Source organism: Carettochelys insculpta, chromosome 23 (genome assembly GCF_033958435.1).
Source record: "Carettochelys insculpta isolate YL-2023 chromosome 23, ASM3395843v1, whole genome shotgun sequence".
Classification (NCBI taxonomy): Eukaryota; Metazoa; Chordata; order Testudines; family Carettochelyidae; genus Carettochelys; species Carettochelys insculpta.
The window spans coordinates 8,845,684-8,867,749 of record NC_134159.1 but is presented as its reverse complement, the minus strand read 5'-3'; the positions used below and the strand labels follow the sequence as shown (position 1 = coordinate 8,867,749).

General features: G+C 52.0%; 3 protein-coding genes across 5 annotated transcripts in view; 1 reads left to right on the top strand and 2 right to left on the bottom strand.

The window, feature by feature from the left end:
* The window catches only part of CLCN6 (chloride voltage-gated channel 6), a 38,740-nt gene extending 36,155 nt beyond the window's left edge, over window positions 1-2,585 (bottom strand). For both annotated transcript variants that reach the window (XM_075018058.1, XM_075018057.1), the window contains exons 1-2: window positions 2,499-2,585; window positions 771-830 (exon numbers count right to left, since the gene is read on the bottom strand). In XM_075018058.1, the coding sequence (XP_074874159.1) occupies window positions 771-830; window positions 2,499-2,585 (147 nt within the window). The remainder of the gene's footprint in view (window positions 1-770; window positions 831-2,498) is intronic.
* A 121-nt stretch (window positions 2,586-2,706) lies between these two features.
* Window positions 2,707-18,999, top strand: MTHFR (methylenetetrahydrofolate reductase). Of its 2 annotated transcripts, none has more exons than XM_075018157.1 (12): window positions 2,707-2,842; window positions 6,543-6,792; window positions 8,063-8,301; window positions 8,679-8,789; window positions 8,990-9,183; window positions 9,707-9,957; window positions 10,868-11,002; window positions 11,396-11,576; window positions 12,239-12,421; window positions 17,166-17,273; window positions 17,571-17,690; window positions 18,168-18,999. In XM_075018157.1, exons 2-12 carry the CDS (start codon window positions 6,554-6,556, stop codon window positions 18,363-18,365), a joined length of 1,959 nt encoding a protein of 652 aa, XP_074874258.1. In that variant the 5' UTR covers window positions 2,707-2,842; window positions 6,543-6,553; the 3' UTR covers window positions 18,366-18,999. The 2 variants fall into 2 exon arrangements, with proteins under 2 accessions (XP_074874258.1, XP_074874259.1); XM_075018158.1 differs by lacking the exon at window positions 2,707-2,842 and adding an exon at window positions 6,896-6,952 and having other exon boundaries at window positions 6,667-6,792.
* A 1,602-nt stretch (window positions 19,000-20,601) lies between these two features.
* Window positions 20,602-22,066, bottom strand: part of C23H1orf167 (chromosome 23 C1orf167 homolog) — a 29,027-nt gene continuing 27,562 nt past the window's right edge. The window contains exon 22 of the mRNA XM_074975605.1: window positions 20,602-21,439. Within this exon, the coding sequence (XP_074831706.1) occupies window positions 21,380-21,439 (60 nt within the window). The 3' untranslated portion in view covers window positions 20,602-21,379. The remainder of the gene's footprint in view (window positions 21,440-22,066) is intronic.

The window sequence follows — 22,066 nt, the reverse complement described above, 5'->3', positions numbered from 1 at the left end:
GCTTGAGATAAAGATCACCAGCGGAGAAACCCCTTTCCAGGCAACTAGAGAGATTCCAGAAGAGAAGACAAACCCTTCAAATGCAAGATACAATACAGGGTCTCAACTGTATACGACAGAAGACCCAAAGCAATACAGAGCTGTTTCCTGGCTGCATTGCTGCACTTGCAAACACAGCTTGCCTGAGATGCATCTTCACCTTTACAAGCCAATTGGTGAAAGGAAGCTCTCGTGTCAACCCAGGTGACAGCAACAATTACCATGAATGCATCCTTCCCCACACTAAGAAAATGAACGCGTCCCCTAGGAATCAGAACCCGGTGAGTGGAAGGGGCTGATCCTGGCCAGGGTGTTCCCAGACATTTCAACAAGCCAGCTGTAGGTGGCTTTCAATATATGCACCCTGAAGTTACCAGAAAACAAGAAGAAATGGAACTACAGGCTCAGATGACTATCATGTTCATGAAAGGGGGACAGTGTGATTTTCTTGAAACCTGGACCTCAGAATGGCTCCCAGCTAAATGGCCCCTGAATATCTTCCCTCAAACCACTGGACCTGAACTCTGACCTAGCAAAACCATCTGTAGCAGCGAGAAATAGTTCTCCATTGCCCACTCAACCCTTGGCATCTCTACTGATTCCAAAGGTGCCAGTGAGTGCTCGCTGCAATGATGGCTTGGTGCTTGTGCCACTACAAAAGGACTGAGACCCAATCTCCCTCCACCTCTTTCCACACACATTTCACAAGCTGTGGGTATTTCATTTCTCACCTCATAGTCCTTGCGTGGAAGAATCTCATCATCTTCTTCCTGTGTTTCCCCAAGGATGGTCTATGAAACAAACCCAAGAGACAGGAAAATTGCCAGGCATACTAACATATAGGTACCAGATATTATGCACCAACAGGTGTTTGTCATCACTGCACTGATTAATCCAGGCCCCAAGGTTGGAAGGGACCCAGTACAGGCAGTGCTCCAAAATACTGGAGAGGGGGAATCTGGCAGGTCCTACTGCTGGAGAAAACACTGGAGCCAGCCGAGTGATGCAGAGCTGACACAGCTCTCCAAGCAGAATTCACATTCTTGCACTGCATAAAGCCAACATTAATGAAAAATTGCCTCCCCATGCTGCTCTCTGCCAGGGAGGTCATCCCTCAGTCCCAGAACATAATGGCAAGAATGATCTTGTCCAGCTCACTGACAGACCCAAGAAAGCAGAACCTGGAGCGATACAGAGATATTCAAACACAGCATCATACATAGTGACGAGCCACACTAACCATGCTTCTAATCATCAAAGCACTGTACAAACATGAAATAACCCACATAAAACACCTCAAAGCGGGAGAGTATTTTTATTTTTGGGATGGGGAAACCAACACCAGAGTTATATGAACTGCCCAGAAAGACACTGGCACAGCCAAGACAACAATTTGGGAGTTCATTATTCTCCACATACAAAGCAGCTGGGAGGTATAATTTCCAGCTCAACTAGACAGATATACACTAGCACTGGTAGAGCTAATATCTAATATTAACAGTGGCTGCTCAAACTATTTGCCTGAGTACCACCCCTGCCAACCCCCAAGGTTGGTACTTAGGTGACTGCTGCCAAAACTTAAAAATGAGAACTCACCCTACTCTCTTCAGCAACTTATTCCACTTTAGCTATGATGAATTTCTGCTCTCACCTTCCTGTGTTATTGTAAACGTTGGTACCCACAGCATGAGTCAGGCAGAAAGACTCAGGGGAATGATGTACACAGCATGAGCAAAACAAACCAGCAGTGGTGGGGTACTTTAAAGACTAAGGTCTGTCCCAGGAAAGCTCATCACCTCATGAATTATTTTGTTAGTCTTTAAAGTGCTCCACGACTGCTGGTTTGTTTTGCTGGACTACAGACTAACACGCCGACCTCTCTACCACTGCACAGTAGGAGTAGTGCAGGTGCTTGCTTGCAAGGGGGCTGGCCCAGGCCCAGCACCTTCCTACCCAGCAGCCCAGCGCCAGACCCTTGCCACCTCCCTCCAGCACACAGAAGGGCCAAGGCAGACGGGCCAGCGCCGCACGTGTGTGGGGGGCTGATTCTGCATGGGACCTGGGGAACAGATCAGTAAGAGAACGGGCGGACAGGGAACAGCCCCTTCCCTTGTGCCTCCCTGCAGACACCGGGCGCCCTCCCACCCGTGCCGCAGTGCAGGGCGATGAGGAGGCCGGGGCGCGGCAGGAGGCGGTGAGAGGCGAGTGAACCCCACGGGCAGACGCCACCCCCAGCGGGCGAGAGGAAGCGCGCGGCGCGTGGAGGGGAGGGGAGCACCGCGGGGCCGGGGATGGCCGGGCTGCAGAGGTGCCGAGGAAGGCGGGGGCGCAGGCGGAGGGCTCCGCCCGCCCCGGCTGCCAAGGCGACAGACGCTGTAACGAGCTGATTTGCATATAGGCAAAAGAGCCGCGACGCTGTGCCCCGGGGTCCCCGCGCGGACCTCAGCCCCGGCTCGTACCAGCTCCTCCGGGGTGCGGCTCTCCCTCTCCCCGCAGCAGCGCGAGCAGCAGCAGCAGCAGCACCAAGGGGCCCCGCACCCCGCCATCTTGCTCCGCCCGCCGACAGCCCCCCCCACCACACACGTGACCCAAGCGCAAGCACGTGACGCCTGCGAGGGGGATCGCGCGAGGAGCGGCGCCGAGCCGCTGCCTGGGGGGAGGACGGGGAGTCGGGCGCGCCTGATCACGTGACTTGAACGCGAAGCCCTGGGCGGCTCCTCCCCTTAGAGGGGAATTTAATGCGCGCTCCCGTAGTCGCGGGCGCGCGTGGGAACTTGTCGGAGCGGAGGCAGCAGGAGGCTGGGTAGGAGCCGGGGGCGCGCGGGAGCGGGTCGGCCTGGCTCCTCCCTCGGGGTGCGCGGGAGACCCCCGATCGCTCACGGGCTGGGGGGAGGGAGTCATGCGTGGGGGAGACAGACCCCCCTGCAATGCCCGGGCCGGGATCATGCGGGGCGTGAGACCCCCCACCCCCGATCAGCCCAGCTGCTGCAACCCCTTCTCTCGTGCGTGCGTGCGTGGGGGAGAGCAGACCTGAGGTCGGTGCATGCCTGGGAGCGGGGAGACCTTTTTACCATACAATTATAAAATAAATTGAGCGGCATAGCAAGAACGCCTTGACAGTTTGGTGCGGGCTGTATTGAATTGTATCACTCAGTCTTTGTCTGAGATTTTAGTTGGTGCAGACCTGGCTAGTGCTTTTTACGGAGCCTGGTGTAATACTGGGCAGGTCTCTAGACCTGTGGTGTCCAACCATTTCTGCTACTGCAGACTAGTACCATTATTTTGAAAATCTATGTACTGTTCTTGCCAAATAGCCATATGTGGCTAGTGTGTTGGACACCCTGGCTCCTAGGTGAGTTGATGTGCCCGCTGGAAGATGTCTGCCTCACCCCCTGGATAGAGGTATGTTGAGAACCACTGTGTGAGGCCACCTGGCTTAAGCTGCCCAGGGAGAGGTGCCCCTTAGCTTGGGAGTGTTTGAGACCTGGGCAATGGGCCATACCTCATGTGGGATGCGCCTCCTGGATCTTCCATCGCAAAGTTGCAAAATAGACATCCGTCTGAAGCCCTGCCCTGACTGCACCCTCTTTTTGGTTCTACTCTGCTTTGGGGAGGGATAATCTGAGCAGCTAGTCACATGCTCTTCCCTTTAATTGCTTTGAGGTTATTTAAGGTAACTGATTAGCATGGAGAGGGAGGATGCTGTCCAGACACAGTTTGTCAAAGAAAAGCCAGGTAACTTCTTTCACCACAAAGGAATCTGGCTCTCCTTCAACTAGCACAAAGGGCAGCATTGATCCCTGCTTGGTGGCTCTTGCTGGGCACATCTGAAGTCTTAGCAAAGATGTTTGCCTTTCTGAAACGTTGTACTTCCTAACTGCAGGGAGTAGTGAGTCCCAGTGTCAGACTCCAGCTGGTTTCCCCCTTGTAAGTCCATGGATACCCTTCCCTGGCTCTTGATCCTCTCTTTGCTGTCTCTGCACAATCACAGATACCACTTCAGCAGTAGCATACCAGTACAGGGAACAAATCAAACCTAGGGTGAAGCTGGAGGCTGATCAGATGATTGGTTCTCACACATTACCAACCCTTGTCTGTCTTCTTTTACCAATAAGCCCTTACTGAATCTGAAGAAGAGGATTTGGCCTTGCATGTTGCTGGTGGAGATAATTTAGCTTCAGGTTCTTTCTTCCAGGCTTACAACTATATGTTGTCCTCCTTTTGCCCCTTTCATCAAAGGATCTCAAAGCTCAGTACTGACCCTAATGAGTGAAGCTTCATCCCTTCCCTGGAGCTGTAATCCCAGATAGGAAAACTGACGCACATCTGTGACTTGCCCAAGGAACAGCAGCAACTTTGTAACAGAGCTGGGAAGAGAACCTAGGAGTTTTTATTCCTGGTACCTTTGATCTGACCATTGTTTCTCAACCTATTTATTGCAGCAGGCTGCATCCAGTACTACATGTATAGGCCTAAGGATATCCTGTGGGTGCAGTTGCTTGCTGATTGGGCTGCAGGTTAAAAACCACTAGTCTAACCCCTGATGCCCAGTGGGAGTGGAGAGGATCAGGCTTCATGTCTCAGTTACTGAACCGCCCCCCCCAAGCTCCAAGTTTTTATTGCTGCTTTTGGTGGTTTCTGCTCTGGCTGTAATTGTTCTGTGGTTCTGAGTGACTGCTGTATACCCACGTCATGTCTGTAGGCACACTATTGGAAGCCCATCCCTCTTGGCACCAGCAGCTCCCAACTCCTTTTTCAACAACTCTTACCAACTAGAGGTCCGCAGAGGTTAAGCTAAGCCTTTCTCCTGATTGTTTCAGCCTGGGCAAGTGGCAAAGGGAGAGCAAAGTCCAACTGCCACCGCTAATTTGGGAGACATGAACAGATGGTGCCAAAAGTACAGTGTTTGTGCCATTGCTTCCTCCTACGGCCTGAGGCGTTAAAGCAGCATGTCCTGGCCTGACCTGGACTATAAATTTAGTTGCATGTTCCAAAGCACTGGGTGGAGCGAAGCTGAGAGGAGCTATTTCACAAGCTGCCTTTAGGCCAGCAAGCTAAGCTCCGAACTGGAAGTGAAGAGGTCTGGAGTCTGTTTCCACTTCTGCCACTGAGTAGCTGCATGTCCTTAAGCATGTCAGTTCACATGTCTGCAGCTCTGTGTCCCCATCTGTAAAGCCAGGCTAACAGCGGTGATAGAGTTAGAAGATGAGTAGCAGGTTGGGCTGTTTTCATTCCCCAGCTCAGGTTAGATTTGCCAATCACAAAGTGCATCCCCACTTTTAAGGGGCTGTTTGGCAGCTCGTCCCCTAAGGAACCAAGCACTGGCTGTCTGGTCATGGCGGAGCGGGGTTTTGTATGGCTTGCACGCAGGCACGTGTGGTGGGTGAGGAGCCAGTAGGGCATAGTGGGGGAATGGAAATGTGCCTAGCTGGGGGAAGCTAGGACAGGGAGACCCTCATTCAGATGGAATGCTGAGGGATTAACTAGGAAGTGGGATTGCATGAGACCAGACTGGATGCAGCACTAAGTATGTAACCAGAGGGCACAAACCTCGCACACGTCAGGGCATTAGATGACCGTGCTGGATCCTTCCATCTGATTTCTGATGGGGGTGGAGGGCAATGTGGTGCCCTGAGTGGAGGGCATGCTGGGTCACGCTCCAGCCTCTCTCAGCCTGCTTGTGTACAGGACATTGCTGTCTGGGAGTCAACAGAACGCCAGCAGGGCACTGCTATGGGCATGTGTTGTGCGAGAGGTGACCAGCTCCACCCCACTCTGGACAGAGCTGCTGGCAAGACCAGTCGCTGTCCAGGTCAGATTAGCTTTCACCAGCAGCAGCAGGTTGCTGGGGTAAATAAACAATTGAGCACTCAAAAGTCCAGCAAGAGCCCTTTAAACCTGCTGATTCTGATGAGGGACAAAAATCACTCCTAGTTCAACTCCAGGGGCTTCAGCAGAGTTACCCCAGGGGTGAATAAGACACACTGACTTGCATCACTACATGCTCCCCAAGGGTGCCACGGGTCACTGTATATTTAGGCCCATCTCTACATGTGGCTGCAAAGTAGGGTGGCTGAGGGTGTTGCAGGAGCTAGTTTGGAGAAAGGGACAGCAGTACCTGCCAGCATTCCTTCGGGAGTGTTAGCAGGCACCAAGGTCATGCCACAGGCCCCACTACTGCTCCCTTCTGATCCCAGTGCTGTTCAGGGGATTTCTGTATAGTTGAAAACCATTAAGCAAACGTGAGTGGACTGTGCAGGCACACGAGGTTATGGAGTGGTTTTTAGCAACCCCCAAGTCTCCTGCCTGCTCCACTCAAATCTTCAGGATTTGGTTGCTAGTTTCGATAGGGAGGCAACTCTTATATCATGTGCTGTCCACTTAGTCTTTCTGTACCATCTTCCAGCTCCTGCTTGGAGCAGCCTCCTGTAAACTACCTTCCCAGTCACCCCACCAAAGCCCCAGGGCTGTGATACCCATTCTCGTCCCCCTCCACCTTCCAGAGAATAACATCATGGTCACGGAGCCCCATGGCACAAGCAATGGGAGCGCCAGTTCCAAGTCAGAAGGCAGCAGCAGTGGCAGCGAGAGCTCCAAGGACAGCTCACGCTGCTCCACCCCAATCCTGGATGCTGAGCGCCATGAGCGGCTGCGGGAGAAGATGCGCCGGCGACAAGACTCCGGGGACAAGTGGTTCTCCTTAGAGTTCTTCCCCCCACGGACAGCCAATGGGGCAGTCAACCTGATCTCCAGGTGAGCCCTGCAAAGTGGGAGATACGGGGAGGAGGTGCAATGTCTTTGACTGGGGGACATCCTGATAGAGCAGGTTCAGGCCTGTGCTCTGTCTCCCTTCCAGGTAAAGAAGCAGGTAATGGGTCTGTGCTTCCCTGCTGAGAAGGGTGATGGACTCCAGGTAATTCATCTTTGCATCCCTGTGGAGTTAAACATCATGGTGGGGTATCTAAGAGGGCTGGATCATTTGTCATGCAAATATATTCCTAGTAAAGGGGAATCCGCTTTCATGCTTCAGAGTCTGGGCTGATCACTGGGGGGTTAGGAAGGGGAACAATCCTCTACTTGCTTAGTGGGCAGGGCCTGGAAGGTGCATTAGTGGGGTGTGTATAGGCATCTCTCCATGAAGCACTGTGTATTCATTTCTGCCCCGGCAGTGACCAAACCAGCTGGATTAGTAGCTGGTGTACTCTGGCAGGGCCCATGGCCTTGGCAACCTGAATCCTGTTAGCTTTCCAGTCATCAAGATGCTTTGCTCTAGGCTGCTGTATATCCCTCTCCCTGTGTCCAGGCCAAACCTCTGCAGTGTGGTGACTACTCTGCCCTTTGTGCCAAGGCCAGGCTGGAAGGACCCCTTGGCTCACAAGTCCCCGTGGCAGTGCCCAAAGGTGGGGCTTGAAAACCTCTGCCCTGTTTCTGGCCTGTGCTAACTGAACAGCAGGGCCCTGCATCGCACGCCCTGGCCAAGTTCCAGCCTGAGCTAAGCAGTTGCTGGGTAAGGCAGGGGCGTCCCTTCCATCTGGAGCAGGCCTCAGTTTGGAATCAGGAGTTGGATTAGACCTCTTCCTCCCCCCAGCAGTTGCACTGGCCCCTGCTATTGTCCCCCTTACACAGTCTTCCCTAGGGATGTGTCATAGCCAAGGGACCGTCATCTGCTCCTCTGGAAGAAGATGCCACAGCCTCATAAATGTGGCTAGGAGGAAGCGTCTCCTGGCAGATCCAGTCTAGAATTCCTCCTCTTTAAAAACAAAATCTCACCTCAATGGCTTGTTCCACCCCTTTGGACCTCCCTGAACATAGTGCTGAGCTGGTGGGGTCTGGTGGCCTTTAATCATTCCTTTACCCACCTGGAACGAGTTAGCTCTGGGTTCGTCTCCTGAGGTGGCTGCTCCAGCTCAGTAATTGTTCTTGCTGCTGTTGTCCACGTTTCCTCCCATCTGCCACGCGCTGTCTGGTACTGAGTGCAATATCCCAGGCTAGCAATGAACGCTGCTTTTGTTACACTCTGCAGGTTCGATCGCATGGGGATGGGTGGCCCCCTCTTCATTGATGTGACCTGGCACCCGGCAGGGGACCCCGGCTCTGACAAGGAGACTTCCTCAATGATCATCGCCAACACAGCCGTCAACTACTGTGGCCTGGAGACCATCCTGCACATGACATGTTGCCACCAGACCAAGGAGGAAATTACGGGGCACTTGCAGAAGGCCAAGAGGCTGGGGCTGAAGAATATCATGGCACTGAGAGGAGGTGAGCCTTCCTCTCAGCCTGGGATAATACCAGAGGTACCGTCTCCTCCAGTGAAGGTGGAAGGTGACCCTAGCATCCCTCCAGGTTCTTGGGCCATGGAGTTAAGCATCTGTCTGAATCTGCTCTCCCTGTTACCCAAGAACAAGCACAGCCCTCTTGGCTTAGGGCTGAGACAAGTTCTTCAGGGAGCTGAGCTAACCTTGACATAGAAGGTGTGGTGGCTCTGGGGTGGAGGTGAGGGGCCCATGGCAGGAAACCTTGTAAGAAAGGCACTGGACTTGAGAGATTCCCTCTCTCCCACTACAGACTATCTAGTACTGACGGAGCTTTTCTCTACGCGAGCCATTGGTCAGACCTGTCCATTTCTCCTCACACAGACCCCATTGGTGAGGCGTGGGAGGAAGAGGTGGAAGGATTTAACTATGCCGTCGACTTGGTAAAGCACATTCGCTGCGAGTTTGATGACTACTTTGACATCTGTGTGGCAGGTATACGCCTTTTATTCTGGGCCAGCTGTGACGGGATTTGTCTTCAAGCACAGGGAGCTGCAGCTTGTGCTGGCAGGACTGAGTGATGGCTTATGGGTGTTAGACTCCGTCTTGAACAGTTCAGATGCTTGATGCTCTAGTGTTTCAGAAGATAGCATGTGGCCTCCTGGCTTACCTACTCCTACCTCCTCTTTCTGAAGGTTATCCGAAGGGCCACCCTGAAGCAGAGAGTTATGAAGCTGACCTGAGGCACCTGAAGGAGAAAGTCTCTGCTGGGGCTGACTTCATCATCACACAGCTCTTCTTCAGGTCTGAGACCTTCCTCACATTCCTGAAGGACTGTCAGGCCATTGGCATCACTTGCCCCATTGTACCTGGCATCTTTCCCATCCAGGTGAGATCCCCAACCCTTGCCAGGGCAAACTGGATCCATCAGCCAACCGCAGCATCTCTCTTCCCTGAAGAGCTGACAGTTTAAAAGACACCAGCCAGGATGTTGTCAGTACAGAACAGCTCAGAGCTTTGTGTTCCTCTTTATGCTTCTGCATTTTCAGTAGAGGTCTTGAGCGCTTTTTAAAAACGAATTAGGCCCCCTTCCTCCAATTCTTTGCCTCCTGTGAAGAAGGTAAATATTTGCCCCTTTTTTAAGGATTGGGGTGGTATTAATGATTTGTCTGCAGTTGCGCTAAAATCAGTGGTAATGTTAGGAACAGAACACAGGAGTCCTGACTCCATCTCGTGCTTTGACTATTACAAAAAACTTTCTCCCAAGCTGGGATCTTTCCTGGTGCGATTTGTTACCTTGAAAACTAGATAAGGAACAGAAATAGCCTTGAAAATTGAGACACCTCGTTAGCAGGCCTGAAACTTTCCCTTGTCTTTTACCCATTCTGGTTTCCCTTGTGTCCCATGCCCAGGGTTACCATTCTCTGCGCCAGCTTGTGAAGCTCTCCAAACTGGAGGTGCCGCAGGAGATCAAAGAAGTGATCGAGCCCATCAAGGACAACGATGCAGCCATCCGGAACTATGGGGTGGAACTGGCGGTGACCATGTGCCGCGAGCTGCTGGACAGTGGCCTGGTGCCCGGGCTGCATTTCTACACCCTCAACAGAGAAGTGGCCACAACGGAGATCCTCAAACGCCTGGGCCTCTGGAAAGAAGACCCCAGGTGAGCAGAGTGTTTCTGGGGGCATCTTTCTCCTGTCACATCATTACCTTCAAAAGATACGACCTGTGACGATAAAAAAAAAGTCAGCACCTATTGCTGCTTTCGGCAGGAGACCGAAACCTTTGGTGGCGGTTCTGCCCACTGCCACCTTCTGCTGTTTGTATTGATGCATTAGAAATGCAGGTCTAGCCTTCCTGGGGGATGCTATGGAAGACTGGAGAGCTGGGAGCACTATGACCTCAAAGTACAAAGGTTGTGAGAGCTGCAGCAACAGAGGGGAAAGGCGTTTTGTTGTTGGACTCTTTAAACATATTGCCGGGTGTGTGTTTAGGGCTGTTATTTGAGCAAATACTTATTAACTGAAATGCCTAATGAACAATCGGGAGGAAGGAACTTTTCATCCTCCGTGCCCCTTGCTGGTAAGTGCTTAATAAGCTCCTACTGTGATCTCCAGCTCAAAATAGGGAACATGTTCCCTGAGCAGGGGGGATCTACAGCAAGGAGGGGGCATGGGAGACTATGCCACAAGCAAACATTTGTGTCTTTCTTTCCCGCGCCCCCCCCACCAAAAAAAAAACAAAAAAAACCCAACCTTTCCAGCTTCTCTAGGCCCCAGAAAAGGGCAGGAGTCTTTGTTTATTGAATCTGTGCAAGTCATCTTTAAGAAAGTGCCCTGCCACCTGGGTGGTTACATGAGAGAGGGGATAATGAATGCCTGGGTGTGAGCCACCGTGTCTTGAGTGGGGGACGTGCCTCTCTAAATTCACTGAGGTCTCTCAATTCTTCTTATGTCAGCTTCCGTCTGTGCTCTGCCTTGCCAGTAAAATGCAGTTACTGGCAGCGCTTTCAATCCCAAATCATGGAGGATCTGACAGAGAAACCATCTTAACAATCTCTGTTTGTCCCCAAGACGGCCTCTGCCCTGGGCAGTCAGCGCCCACCCTAAGAGGAGAGTCGAAGATGTCCGGCCTATTTTCTGGGCCTCCCGGCCAAAGAGCTACATATACCGGACTCAGGAATGGGACGACTTTCCCAATGGCCGCTGGTGAGTCTAGCCTAGGCCAAAGGGCGCTGGAGAGTGGGAGGGGAGATGGAAGCCATTTGAGTAATGGGACCATCTGCTCTGCCTTCAATGGAAGTGGAAGGGTGGCTCTGAGAAAGGCAGAGGGTGTTGGACCCTTCTGGAGTCATGTCACTTAGACCATTAGGAGATCCTTTGCTAAGAGAATCTTTGGCTTGGAGCTGTGCTTGGGGCAGAGCTGCTTGCTGGAGTTGAATGGGTGGCCCCGGGGAGTGGGGGTGTGGCTTCCTGGTTGATCACGATGACTATTCTCTCTGCTGTGGTGGGGTAGCTTTCCCCGCAGCCCCTGGTACAGTCCAGCAGATCCTGTTCCACCTCAGGCAGCACAGAAACCTGTCTCTCTGCTCCATGCTGCAGGGGGAACTCTTCCTCGCCTGCCTTTGGTGAACTGAAAGACTATTACCTCTTCTACCTGAAGAGCAAGTCACCTCGTGAGGAGCTCTTGAAGATGTGGGGGGAGGAGCTGACCAGCGAAGAGAGCGTCTTTGAGGTGTTCACCTGTTACATCTCTGGAGAACCTAACAGGGAGGGGCACAAGGTGAGTGATGGCCTGGGGCTGGGCCTGGAGAGGGAAGGCCACTGGAGGGGGTCAGGGCAACAAAGAATGAGGACTGGCTTGGGTAGAGACAGTGGTGCTTATTTCATGGCCTCTCAAAAGCATCCAGCACCTTGTGATGTTCACCTGAACGGGGCGCCGAGCTTTGCTCTGCCCAACTCACTCTGTGTGAGCATGGAGGACCATGCTTGGAGGGGACTCTCAGCATGAGAGTTCCAGCACCCAGAGCAAACCTGGACAAAGATGTCCTTGTGCTGTGAAAGTGCCAAGACCATCCCAGGTGGGACTGATTTTTTTTTTCCACAGTAAAGACAAAGCTGATAAGAAGGGACAACCCCCCATGAATCCAGACTGCAGCCTGGAAAGCCCCCCTGATTTGAGGGGATCTCTGAGACTGTGATGTAGCCTGAGTAGGGCTTTAAAGAAGCTGTCTGAGATCGTAACTTGCACCCAAGGTTGAGCTGTCAGCCTGCATAAGATAGGAACATTGTGGGAGGTGTCCTCAGTAGCTCATCTCACCTCCAAAGTAGGCAGCCAACATCCCCATTTGCTGGCATCTTGTCCAAGGAGGCACTGCCTGCCTAGTGCTTTGAGGTTATGGCAATGGATAGGTTCTTGGATTTGACCCTCTCTCCTACCTGCAGGTAACCTGCTTGCCTTGGAACGATGACCCTCTTGCAGCTGAAACCAACCTCCTGAAGCAGCAGCTGGAGAAGGTGAACAGAAGAGGAATCCTGACTGTCAACTCCCAGCCAAACATCAATGGCAAACCCTCCACTGACCCCGTTGTGGGCTGGGGGCCCAGTGGGGGCTACGTCTTCCAGAAGGTACCAAACTATAAATGGAGAAGGCTAGAAGGGACCCTTAACATTGAACCTGGCCTCTTATGCAGGAGATCAAAGAACTTTCTTTGATTTTTGTGCGTCCAGCCCAACAACAGCTGGATGATCAAGAAGTACCTTTTCAGAAAGAGATCTAGTCTAGATTTTTAAAGCTTCATGCAATGGAGAATCCATCCCATCTTTAGATACTTGATTTCAGTGGCTGGTTACCCTCACTGTTTTTAAGGAAAAAAAAAAGTGGGATTTTATTTCTAGCTTCAGATTCCAGCCACTGGATCATGTATTAGAGGGGTAGCCATGTTAGTCTGTATCTGCAAAAACAATGAGAAGTCCTGTGACACGTTACAGACTAACAGATGTTTTGGAGCATAAGCTTTCATGGGCAAAGACCCACTTCATCAGGTGCACTTGAGTGGAAATTCCAGAGGCGGGTATAAATACACAGACACATGAAAAGAAGAGAGTACCATTCAAGAGGAAGGCCAGAGTTAACAAGGGCAATTCAGTCGGGGGGATGTGGCCCATTTCCAGCAGCTGACGTAGAGGTGTGAACACCAAGGCTACATCTACACTATCCCAAAACTTCAAAATGGCCATGCAAATGGCCATTTCAAAGTTTACTAATGAAGCACTGAAATACATATTCAACGCCTTATTAGAAGGCAGCTGCGGCACTTTGAAATTGCTGTGGCTCGCCGCAGCACAGCTCGTCCAGATGGGGGTCCTTTTCAAAAGGACCCCGGCAACTTCAAAATCCCTTTATTCCTATCCTATTTGCATGGCCATTTTGAAGTTTTGGGATAGTGTAGACACGGCCCAAGAGAGGAGAAACTGCTTTTGTAGTTGGCTGGCCATTCTCAGTCCTTGTTCACTCCTAAATGGATGGTGTCAAATTTGCAAATGAATTGTAGCTCTGTAGTTTCTCTTTGCAGTCTGTTTTTGAAGTTTTTTTGTCACAGGCTGGCTGCTTTTAAATCTACTATTGAGTGTCCGGGGAGACTGAAGTGTCCTCCTACAAGTTTTTGTATATTTCCATTCCTGATATCTGATTTGTGTCCATTGCTTCTTTTACATAGAGACTGTCAGGTTTAGCCAATGTATGTGGCAGAGGGGCATTGCTGGCACATGATGGCATATATTATATTAGTAGATGTGCAGGTGAACAAGCCCCTGATGATTCCTGAATTGGAGTTACTGTGGTGTGAGGTATAGTTGCTGGTGAAAATTTGCTTCAGATTGGCAGGCTGGCTACAGGCAAGGACTGGCCTGCCTCCCAAGGTCTGTGCTCTGCCACCAGTTGTGCTGGGGCATCACCAGGGATACTATTCCTGACAGCTTGTAGTCCATCTTCATGTGGGATTTTGGGCATATAGGGCCCCTATATCCACGGTGGCCAGGATGGTGTTTTCAGGAACACCAACAATGCGTTGTAATTTCCTCAGGAAGTTGGTGTTGCCTAGAAGATAGCTTGGAGTGCTGGTAGCGTAGGGTCAGAGAAGAGAGACCAGACAATCCAGCAGTGAGTGTGCCAATGACTGAGATGATGGGGCATCCAGGATTCCCAGGTTTATGGCTCTTGGGTAGTATACAGAATATCCCTTTACCAAGCAAGCATTCTCAAAACTACAATACCCACCTTAAGAAGTGAAGAAACAGATTGACAGAGCCAGATGTGTACCTGCTACAAGACAGGTCCAACAAAATAACAGAACACCAGTGGCCATCACATACAGCCCCCAGCTAAAATCTCTCCAGCACATCATCACTGATCTACAACCCATCCTGGACAATGATCCCTCACTCTCTCAGACCTTGGGAGGCAGGTCAGTCCTCACCTACAGACAGCCCGCCAACCTGAAGCAAATTCTTACCAGCAATTATACACCACACCACAGTAACTCCAAATCAGGAACCAAATCCTGCAAACCTTGGTTGCAACTCTGCCCACACATCTATACCAGTGACACTATCACAGGACCCAGACACACCATCAGGGGCTCTTTTACCTGCACATCTACTAATGTAATATATTCTATCATGTGCCAGCAATGCCCCTGTGCCATGTACATTGGCCACGCTGGGCAGTCTCTATATAAAAGAATAAACAGTCACAAATCAGATATCAGGAATGGTAACATACAAAAACATGAAGGAGAGCACTTCAGTCTCCCTAGACACTCAGTAGTAGATTTAAAAGTAGCCATCCTGCAGTAAAGAAAACTTCAAAAAGAGAAACTGCAGCGCTACCTGCCTATAGAGCTGGCCCTGGAGCAGGGAAGGGACTACATTTCCCAGCATGCCCTTGGCCACTAGCAACAGATAAGTGGGGGAGGGAACATTGTTTTTCACTTACGATATTACAAGATCTCAAAAGGTCATTTCTATAAAACCTTTATTACTATATACGTTTTTAGCAGACAATAAGGAAATCATTTTACCAATCACTATTTCCACTCACATTTTTCATTAGCTTCTCTTATGCACATGTATTGCATGACTATTTTGAGAGAGCGCTTGGTGCACTCCTTTATAGTTTAAAAAAAAAAAACAAACTGTGGTCCACATTTACAAAACAAGCACATTGCCCCCCCTTCCCTGGCAATTCCTGCATACAGGCCTGTTCTTCCACACTGGCACTTCTAGACCGTGATCCAGTTCCCTTTCAGTCTCCTCTGGGATATATGGGATAGATGGAGCCTCTCGCCAACAGGCAGGCTTTTGAGCCCTGGGGAGGTCTTACCTCAATTCATGTACCAGCCTCTTCCATTCAGCCTCTTTTCCAAAGTCGTGCAGAGCTGGGGTTCCTTGGGTCAAGGGCAAGTCTAGCTTCAATTCCCTGAACTCCCTGCCAGACCTTTCCGCTTGTTACTGTCCAAAAGCCTGAGTCCCAGGAAGCAATAGCATCTTGCTCTGTGTCCAGCAAGAGGATTTTCTTTGAGCCTCTATTGTCCTATTTGTAACACAGTGCCACTTACCCGTCTTCGCAGTGTTTTGCATCTGGGGATGGAGAGGCCTACTTGGGGTTTTCCCAGAGGCCTCCTAGTCACTTAAGGACCTGGCCTGGCTGTAGGTGCTGCTTGCAGGGGATCCAGGAGGTGGCGCTGTTCTCTCCAAACCAGTCCTGAGCCAGGGCCACGCATGGTGGTACAGGAGGCACTGTCCTTTGGAGGAAATAGAACCCTGAGAAAACTGAGAAAAATGGTCATGGGACCATTAATGACGGCAAGAGGCAGGGTGTTAAACCCAGTGTCCTGCTCAGCTAGTGGTGATTTATTCTGCCTCCCTAAACTCTCGGTGAAGTTTCGCTCTCGTGACAGATGCCTAATTCTGATGCAACATTTCTCCTCTGATCTGAAAGAGTTTTGCAAAGAATTGTCATTTAGGCATGTTAAAAATGGCTAACTGAAAGCACGGGGCTAACAGGTTAACTGGCCTTGGCAGTGAACTCTGCCAGTGGCAGCCATACTGGGTCTGAGCAACCCTGGCTGCAGAGGGGCTAGTGGGCTGGGCAGCAGGACCTCATGGTTGTGGTCACAGCAGGGCCAGGTAGCAGGAGAAAAATCGAGCTGGAGGCAGTTCACCATTGTAACATCCCTGTCATCACCTGCTTTCAGAGTGGGGGAAAGTGAGGCACAGAGCAGGCCAACATCTTGCCCAAGGTCCCCCAACTTGGCTAATGGCAGAGCCAGGCGCAGAGCCCAGGTCGCTGGCGTCCTAGACCAGTGCTCTGTCTGTCCCGTTCTTCCTTGCCTGTCTTGAGCATGGCATAACCATACAGTGGTCAGACAATGGCAGCAAGCAATCTCTGTATTTCTCTTGCCTGTCCCATGTGAGAGAAGCAGCTCTAAGCTCCTCCAGTGAATGGCTCCATAGACATGCGAAATGTTATTACAGGATCCCCCAGAGTCAGAGGGAGCAGAGCACATGTTGGGGAACAATGTGAGCCCATTGAAAGGGATTGGGATTGTTAAAGCCACTGGGCCAGCAGATGGCAAATGCAGTTCAGCGGAGAAAGAGTCCCCAGGAGCAAGGAAATCAATCATCCCACACAATGGCCAGGAAGCCGAGCTAGTGCCTAGCTGGGAGGGAGGCAGTTACTGAAACCAGCCCAGAGCAGCAGCCAGCACGGCAAAGCTGGACTTAGGCTGTCTTTGGTACACACCAAGCATGCAAGATAAAAGAGATGCTGCTATGACTAGTTGGGCCCTCATGAGAGCCCAGCTGGGATCAACCTCAGCCGGTTCACTGGGGTGAAATTGCCAACGTGGGACAAAGATGTCAAGCCAACAGCCAGCACCTGCTGCTCTATGGGCACTTGCAGTGACAAGTGCAGGGGCTCTGACTTAGCTATGGATCCCCTGCTGCAGACTTGAGTTTGGATCCCTTAGGTTTGAAGGACCTAAGCTAGGAGATGGGTAAGAGGCTGCTTGCAAAGCACTATTAATATACTGGTCTTGTGCTCCATGTTACCACTATGTCCTTGGCACTTGGGAGACCAGCACCACTTCCGCCCTTTGGCCATTCCTGGCTCTGCCACTGACTTGCCTCTTTCCCCATCCGTAAAAATGGGGATAGCGTGGGCCACTCTGGTGTTCTACTTCGTACTGTCCCCATTTTAGCTGCTGGGATTTCAGAGAACTGGGTGGGTCCTCAACAGCTGGGTTTCCTGCTGGTTCCTCCCCTCCACCCCCGTGATGAGTTTGGGCTTTTGTTCCTTCCACCCATGCAGGCGTACCTGGAATTCTTCACCTCCAGCGAGAACACCAGAGCACTGCTAAGAGTGCTGAAGACAAAGAAGTATGAGCTCCGTGTGAATTACCACATCGTCAACGTCCGGGTAAGAGCAGCTTTCCCCTTCCACCGCAACACAGGCGGCCTTGCTCATAAGGAGAGGGGGTGAGTCTGCCACCAGGGTGAGAAGATGGGAGTTGGCAGTCAAGCGTGGTGAACCCGGCAACTCCTTCCTGACCCGATGGCTTTTCACAGGTGTGGGAAAGGGGCTGGCTTAATTTCAGAAAAGGCAGTGCCCATGAAAGCATCTCTGCACTGTGTAGCTGCTCCATTGCACCTGCTCCCAGTCCAGGGCCATCTTTCTCTAGAAACTGCTTCCAAGGTCCTGTCCTCCTCTTGGCAGGGTGAAAACATCACCAACGCTCCTGATCTGCAGCCCAATGCCGTCACCTGGGGCATCTTCCCTGGCAGAGAAATCATTCAGCCAACCGTTGTGGATCCAGTTAGCTTCATGTACTGGAAGGTAAGAGCCACGCTCCAGTGGAGAAACATCAAAGTTCTCCCCTGCTGGGGGGTTAGGGAGAAAGTTGTGGGGTTTGGATTGAGGGGTTTTGTCTTTCTCAAGACCCTTTGGACAGTCAGAGGCCACATTTAGTGCCTAGGTAGACTCAATCCTGTGTGCCTTGTGCCATTTTTATGCAATGGGAGTTTTGCCTGAATGAGAACTGCAAGATGGGACACCCAGCCCCAGTATTTCTATGCCATTCCTATAGTAGCTGAAGCTATATTGAGCAGTGGTGGAGCAAAAATACACCAACACATGCTTTCTGCAAAGCCAGAAGCTGCCCTGATTGATTGACTGCTCAGCTTCTCAGCTACAGAGTGGGGCAGACACCATGCCACGCTCACTCTGGCTTCCCCTCAGTAATGTTAGGAGTCGCAGCTGACTTAATGTACAAGCTTAGTGATGGTACTGAGCTCTCTGCCCTCATCCCGGCAGGATGAGGCCTTCGCTTTGTGGATTGAGCAGTGGGCTAAGCTGTATGAAGAGGAGTCTCCATCTCGCATGATTATCCAGTACATCCACGACAACTACTACTTGGTCAACCTGGTGGACAACGAGTTCCCACTGGAGAACTGCCTGTGGCAGGTCATGGAGGACACTTTCGAGCTGTTGAACTGTCCCACAGAGCAATGAAAGTCACAGCCGCTCAAGGCCACCATCCACCCACTCACTGCAGGAAGCACAACTGTCATGGGGGCCAGGAGCCCGGGTCGGCCTGACAGGGAACCAGACACTAGAGGGCCGTATCCTCTGTGCTCTCGCCACCTCTTTGAGCTGCATTCTCCCTCCTGCTCTGCCCAAGGCATGGGCTCTTCTCTCCCAGAGCAAAAGGTTCCATCAGGGGCTCCCAGCATTCTTCTGTTACAAACTGAATGCACCCACTGTGTGACTGTGTGCGTGTGTGTGTGCGCGCGCGCGCTAACGGCAGCTGAAACTGCCTGAGCCTCCCAGCAGCGTTGCAGGCTGCACTCTAGCAAACAATCAAGCTGCGTTCCAGTGTGATTTTTCAGGGTTTGCTTTAATGGATGGTAGTGGAGACCTGCCCACTCACCCCAGCCTGCTGTCTGTGGAGTGTGTGAACACTAACTGACCTAAAAGACGAGGTCAAATTTTCTTCCAGCCACGGTTCCTGTCCCCTCTCCCGCTTTTGTTTGTTTTTAGAGAACAGACATAAGAGAATCTCCCGGTCAGTTCCATCTCTAATTTTGTGATTAACAATTTAAAACATTTTGTTTTGTTTTTTAAATAAATAGCTGACACAAAGGTGTGCCTGATTTCTGGATTAATAAGTGAGTCAACACTGTGCAGTGCGAGTGTATTTTACCTGCTTTTGGATATAAACCCAACTCAAAACAGCTTTTAGGGTCAGATCAACACCCTCTCCATGCTCAAGGTTGAGACAGTTTGGTCATAGGCAGCAGTGAGGTGTTTGTAGCATTGAGGCTAGTGTTTTGTGCAACAACTGCTTACTGCCTGGATCTTACAGGCTCTGACCTCCACTGGGGTAGGGTAGAGTGGGGTGTGCGTACAACCTAGCACAGCAGCTGGACTGCAGAACTGGTTAACCCTGCTCCAGACTTGGCTAACAGGGTTGGGGATTTCTCCCTCAGCCAGTGGAGGCGGTTTTGCTTTTGAGGTTTCCCTTGCTACTTAAAGTGTCACAACACACTGCAGGGGGCCTGCCTGAGTGCTTTCATTTTCCAGCGTGCTCAGGCCAAGAGGAACTGTCCCTAATTCCTGCCCAAGGAGGGACTGTGGATCCAACTGCGTTGAACTGCTGCAGCATAGAGGTATCTGAAACCTGACACCACTAAAACACAGTTCATGTTTGTGACACCATGGGGCAGTGCCCTTTTCTGACTGTGTGCCCCACTCAAGCAGTGTTATCTGCTGTGGAGCAAGACCAGGTGCTGCCCTCTTCTACCAGTGTTGTGCTACAACTGTCTCTCCAAAGAGCTGGCAGGGGGAGAGTCTGGCGTGGGGGAGCCCTTTTGCTGTGCTGTGTGCTCAGCTTTGATGCCAGCCTCTTCCGGCGGAGGGTACTCGGCCTAGGTCCCTGAGCAGCACCCTTCAGGACTCTGTCTCAAACTGCTCTAGCCTTGCCTCCATGGGAACACTCTAGTGCAACACAAGCTCGGAAGACAATCCGTCTTCAGACTTTGGCAGTTCTATTTAAACTTGGCAGCAGGTACAGTCAGAGCCTAGCTGGGCAGAGGGAAAGGCCCATTCTGTACAGATTCCTGGCACTAGCGTCGGTGCACAGAGCGAAATGTGACTTGTGGCCAAACCTCAGACTCCCCTGCAGAGATGAGAGCAGCAGCTGTGGTGCCTCTTCCGGTCCCAGTGCAGTGGGGGCAGAACTGAGCGTACCACTGAGGGGAGCTGGGGGAGGAAGAACACAGAACTGACAGCTGAGTGCACAGGGAGCTGTGTCTGAAATGAGCACCACAGCGAGCAGCCAGTCAGGTGCCTGCTTCAGTTACGCCAAGCATTAGCCAAACCCGCAGTGCACAGCTTGGGCCAATGTCCTACTGCCAGCACAGGGCAGCTTCTGGAGGGATTTCAAAATCCCTGCCCAGCTGGGCGCTCGCTTTTGTACAGGAGCAAGTGGGGAGAAGGACTGTCTGCATCCGTCTGTCCCTTTAATTTTAGCCTAGTTGGGGACTAGCTGATGCCCTGTAATCACCCTCCATCCATCAATCACTCCAGCATCTAATGAGGGGAGGGGACAGGAGCACCAGTGAGCAGGGGCAGACATGCCCAGCTGGCCTCAGCAAAGCTCTTTGGTGCTCAGCTGTTCTCAGCGGGTTTCTTCATCCCAGACCTATTCAGCAGAAAAAGGGCCCTGCGGGAGGCAGAGGGACTGAGGTTGGCCACACACTGCGGGGCTTAATGAGGAGCTAATGGACAGGCACGGGTGCAGGAGCCAAGGGCTGCATGAAAATCCCCCTTGGGAAGAGCCAGATCTAAAGATAACGCCCAGGGTCAAGCCAGCCTGGGCTGCCACTTGCCCAGCACAGCCCACTAAGAAGCAGGGGCTGGAGTTGGAAGGTTCAGCTGCACAAGCAGAAGTCCCCTCCGAGGCAGAAAGAAGAGCTTGGATTTCTTCTCCCAGCCCGATCCGAGAACTGGATCTCGGTATCTTTGGCCAGGATGGAGGCAGTTGTGGGGCAGGGTCCCAGCTGAATCCCATTCAAAGGCAAGAGCTGGTGCCAGGCTGACCTTTAATCGGAACTCTCATTCAGCACAGAATGCAGCCTGCAAACCATAAGCCCCTTGTCCCCCCGAAGTGCATTGGTCCTGCCTTGCCCTGGCCTAGGAAAGTGCCCTTTGGACCCCCGCCCACTGAATAGATATGCTCCAAAGCAGGACAGGGAGGAGGCACAGTATCCTGCGCTTTGAAGCTGAGCTTGGGGCCAGATACACTGTGCTCCTAGGAATTCCTGGGCTCTTCCCTTGCTAGCAGTACAGGCAGCGGCTCTGCCAGATGCTGACCCTTGCTGCGACTGTCAGGCAGGGGCACTTCTGAGAAAGCGACACTCCCGGCTTTCTTGGGAAGCAGTTAAAGGAGAGCATCCCCTTTTCAATACCCAGCCACATTCTCAGCTGGCCCAAAGAGGTAAGCTCTGGCCTGTCCTTCCTGTAGCTCAGCAGTGTCCTCTGCCCTCCAGCCGGGATGCTGTCAGCTGGTGCCACCTTCTGAAGGCCTGCAATGGAAAGGGGAGATGTCAGAGCCTGGGCACCGGTGAGTGGCCGCCAGCACTCTGCAATGCAGCCCCAGCCGCCCTCACCTTCACTGCATCACAGAGGGTGACTAGAGGTCCTGGATCCCTGGGGTGAGGCCGCCTGGCCTAGTGGGTCCTGCGCTCTCTACACACTGTGTTAAGTGTAAGCCTCTGACTTCTAAGAAGGCGCTCAGGAGGGCTAAGCATGGCCTGGCTCACCTCGTGGAAGGTGATGGGGATCTCCTACTTCCACAACAGGGCCAAAGAGTGTTTGCCTGGGTGCCTCTCTGCCACCCCCTACACTGTCCAACACTGAGGGAGGCTGACTAGAGCACCAAGTCTGTCACCAGAGGGATCAAGCGCTGCAGACAGGAGGTCATCCTTAGATGCTGGCTGTATATGGCCTCTGACACACCACTTCCCCTGCAATACAGCGTGAAGGGGCAGGAGCGAGATTCCCATGAACAGTTAACCCTGTAGCTCATTCTCCTTCCTGCACCAGGCAACCACAGGAGGGTCCATGGGGGACAAGCTCTCTGACTCCCCTCGCCCAGGCAAGCTCCTTGGGCTCAGGGCTGGGTCAGCATTTTCCAAGCAGAAGCATCTCCC

Bases quoted from the DNA above. Each gene is read 5' to 3' on its own strand.
- MTHFR (XM_075018157.1), top strand. From the start codon at position 6,554: ATGGTCACGGAGCCCCATGGCACAAGCAATGGGAGCGCCAGTTCCAAG. The intron at 6,793-8,062 runs GTGAGCCCTGCA...TACACTCTGCAG, and splicing joins GCAGTCAACCTGATCTCCAG to GTTCGATCGCATGGGGATGG. The intron at 17,691-18,167 runs GTAAGAGCCACG...TCATCCCGGCAG, and splicing joins TTAGCTTCATGTACTGGAAG to GATGAGGCCTTCGCTTTGTG.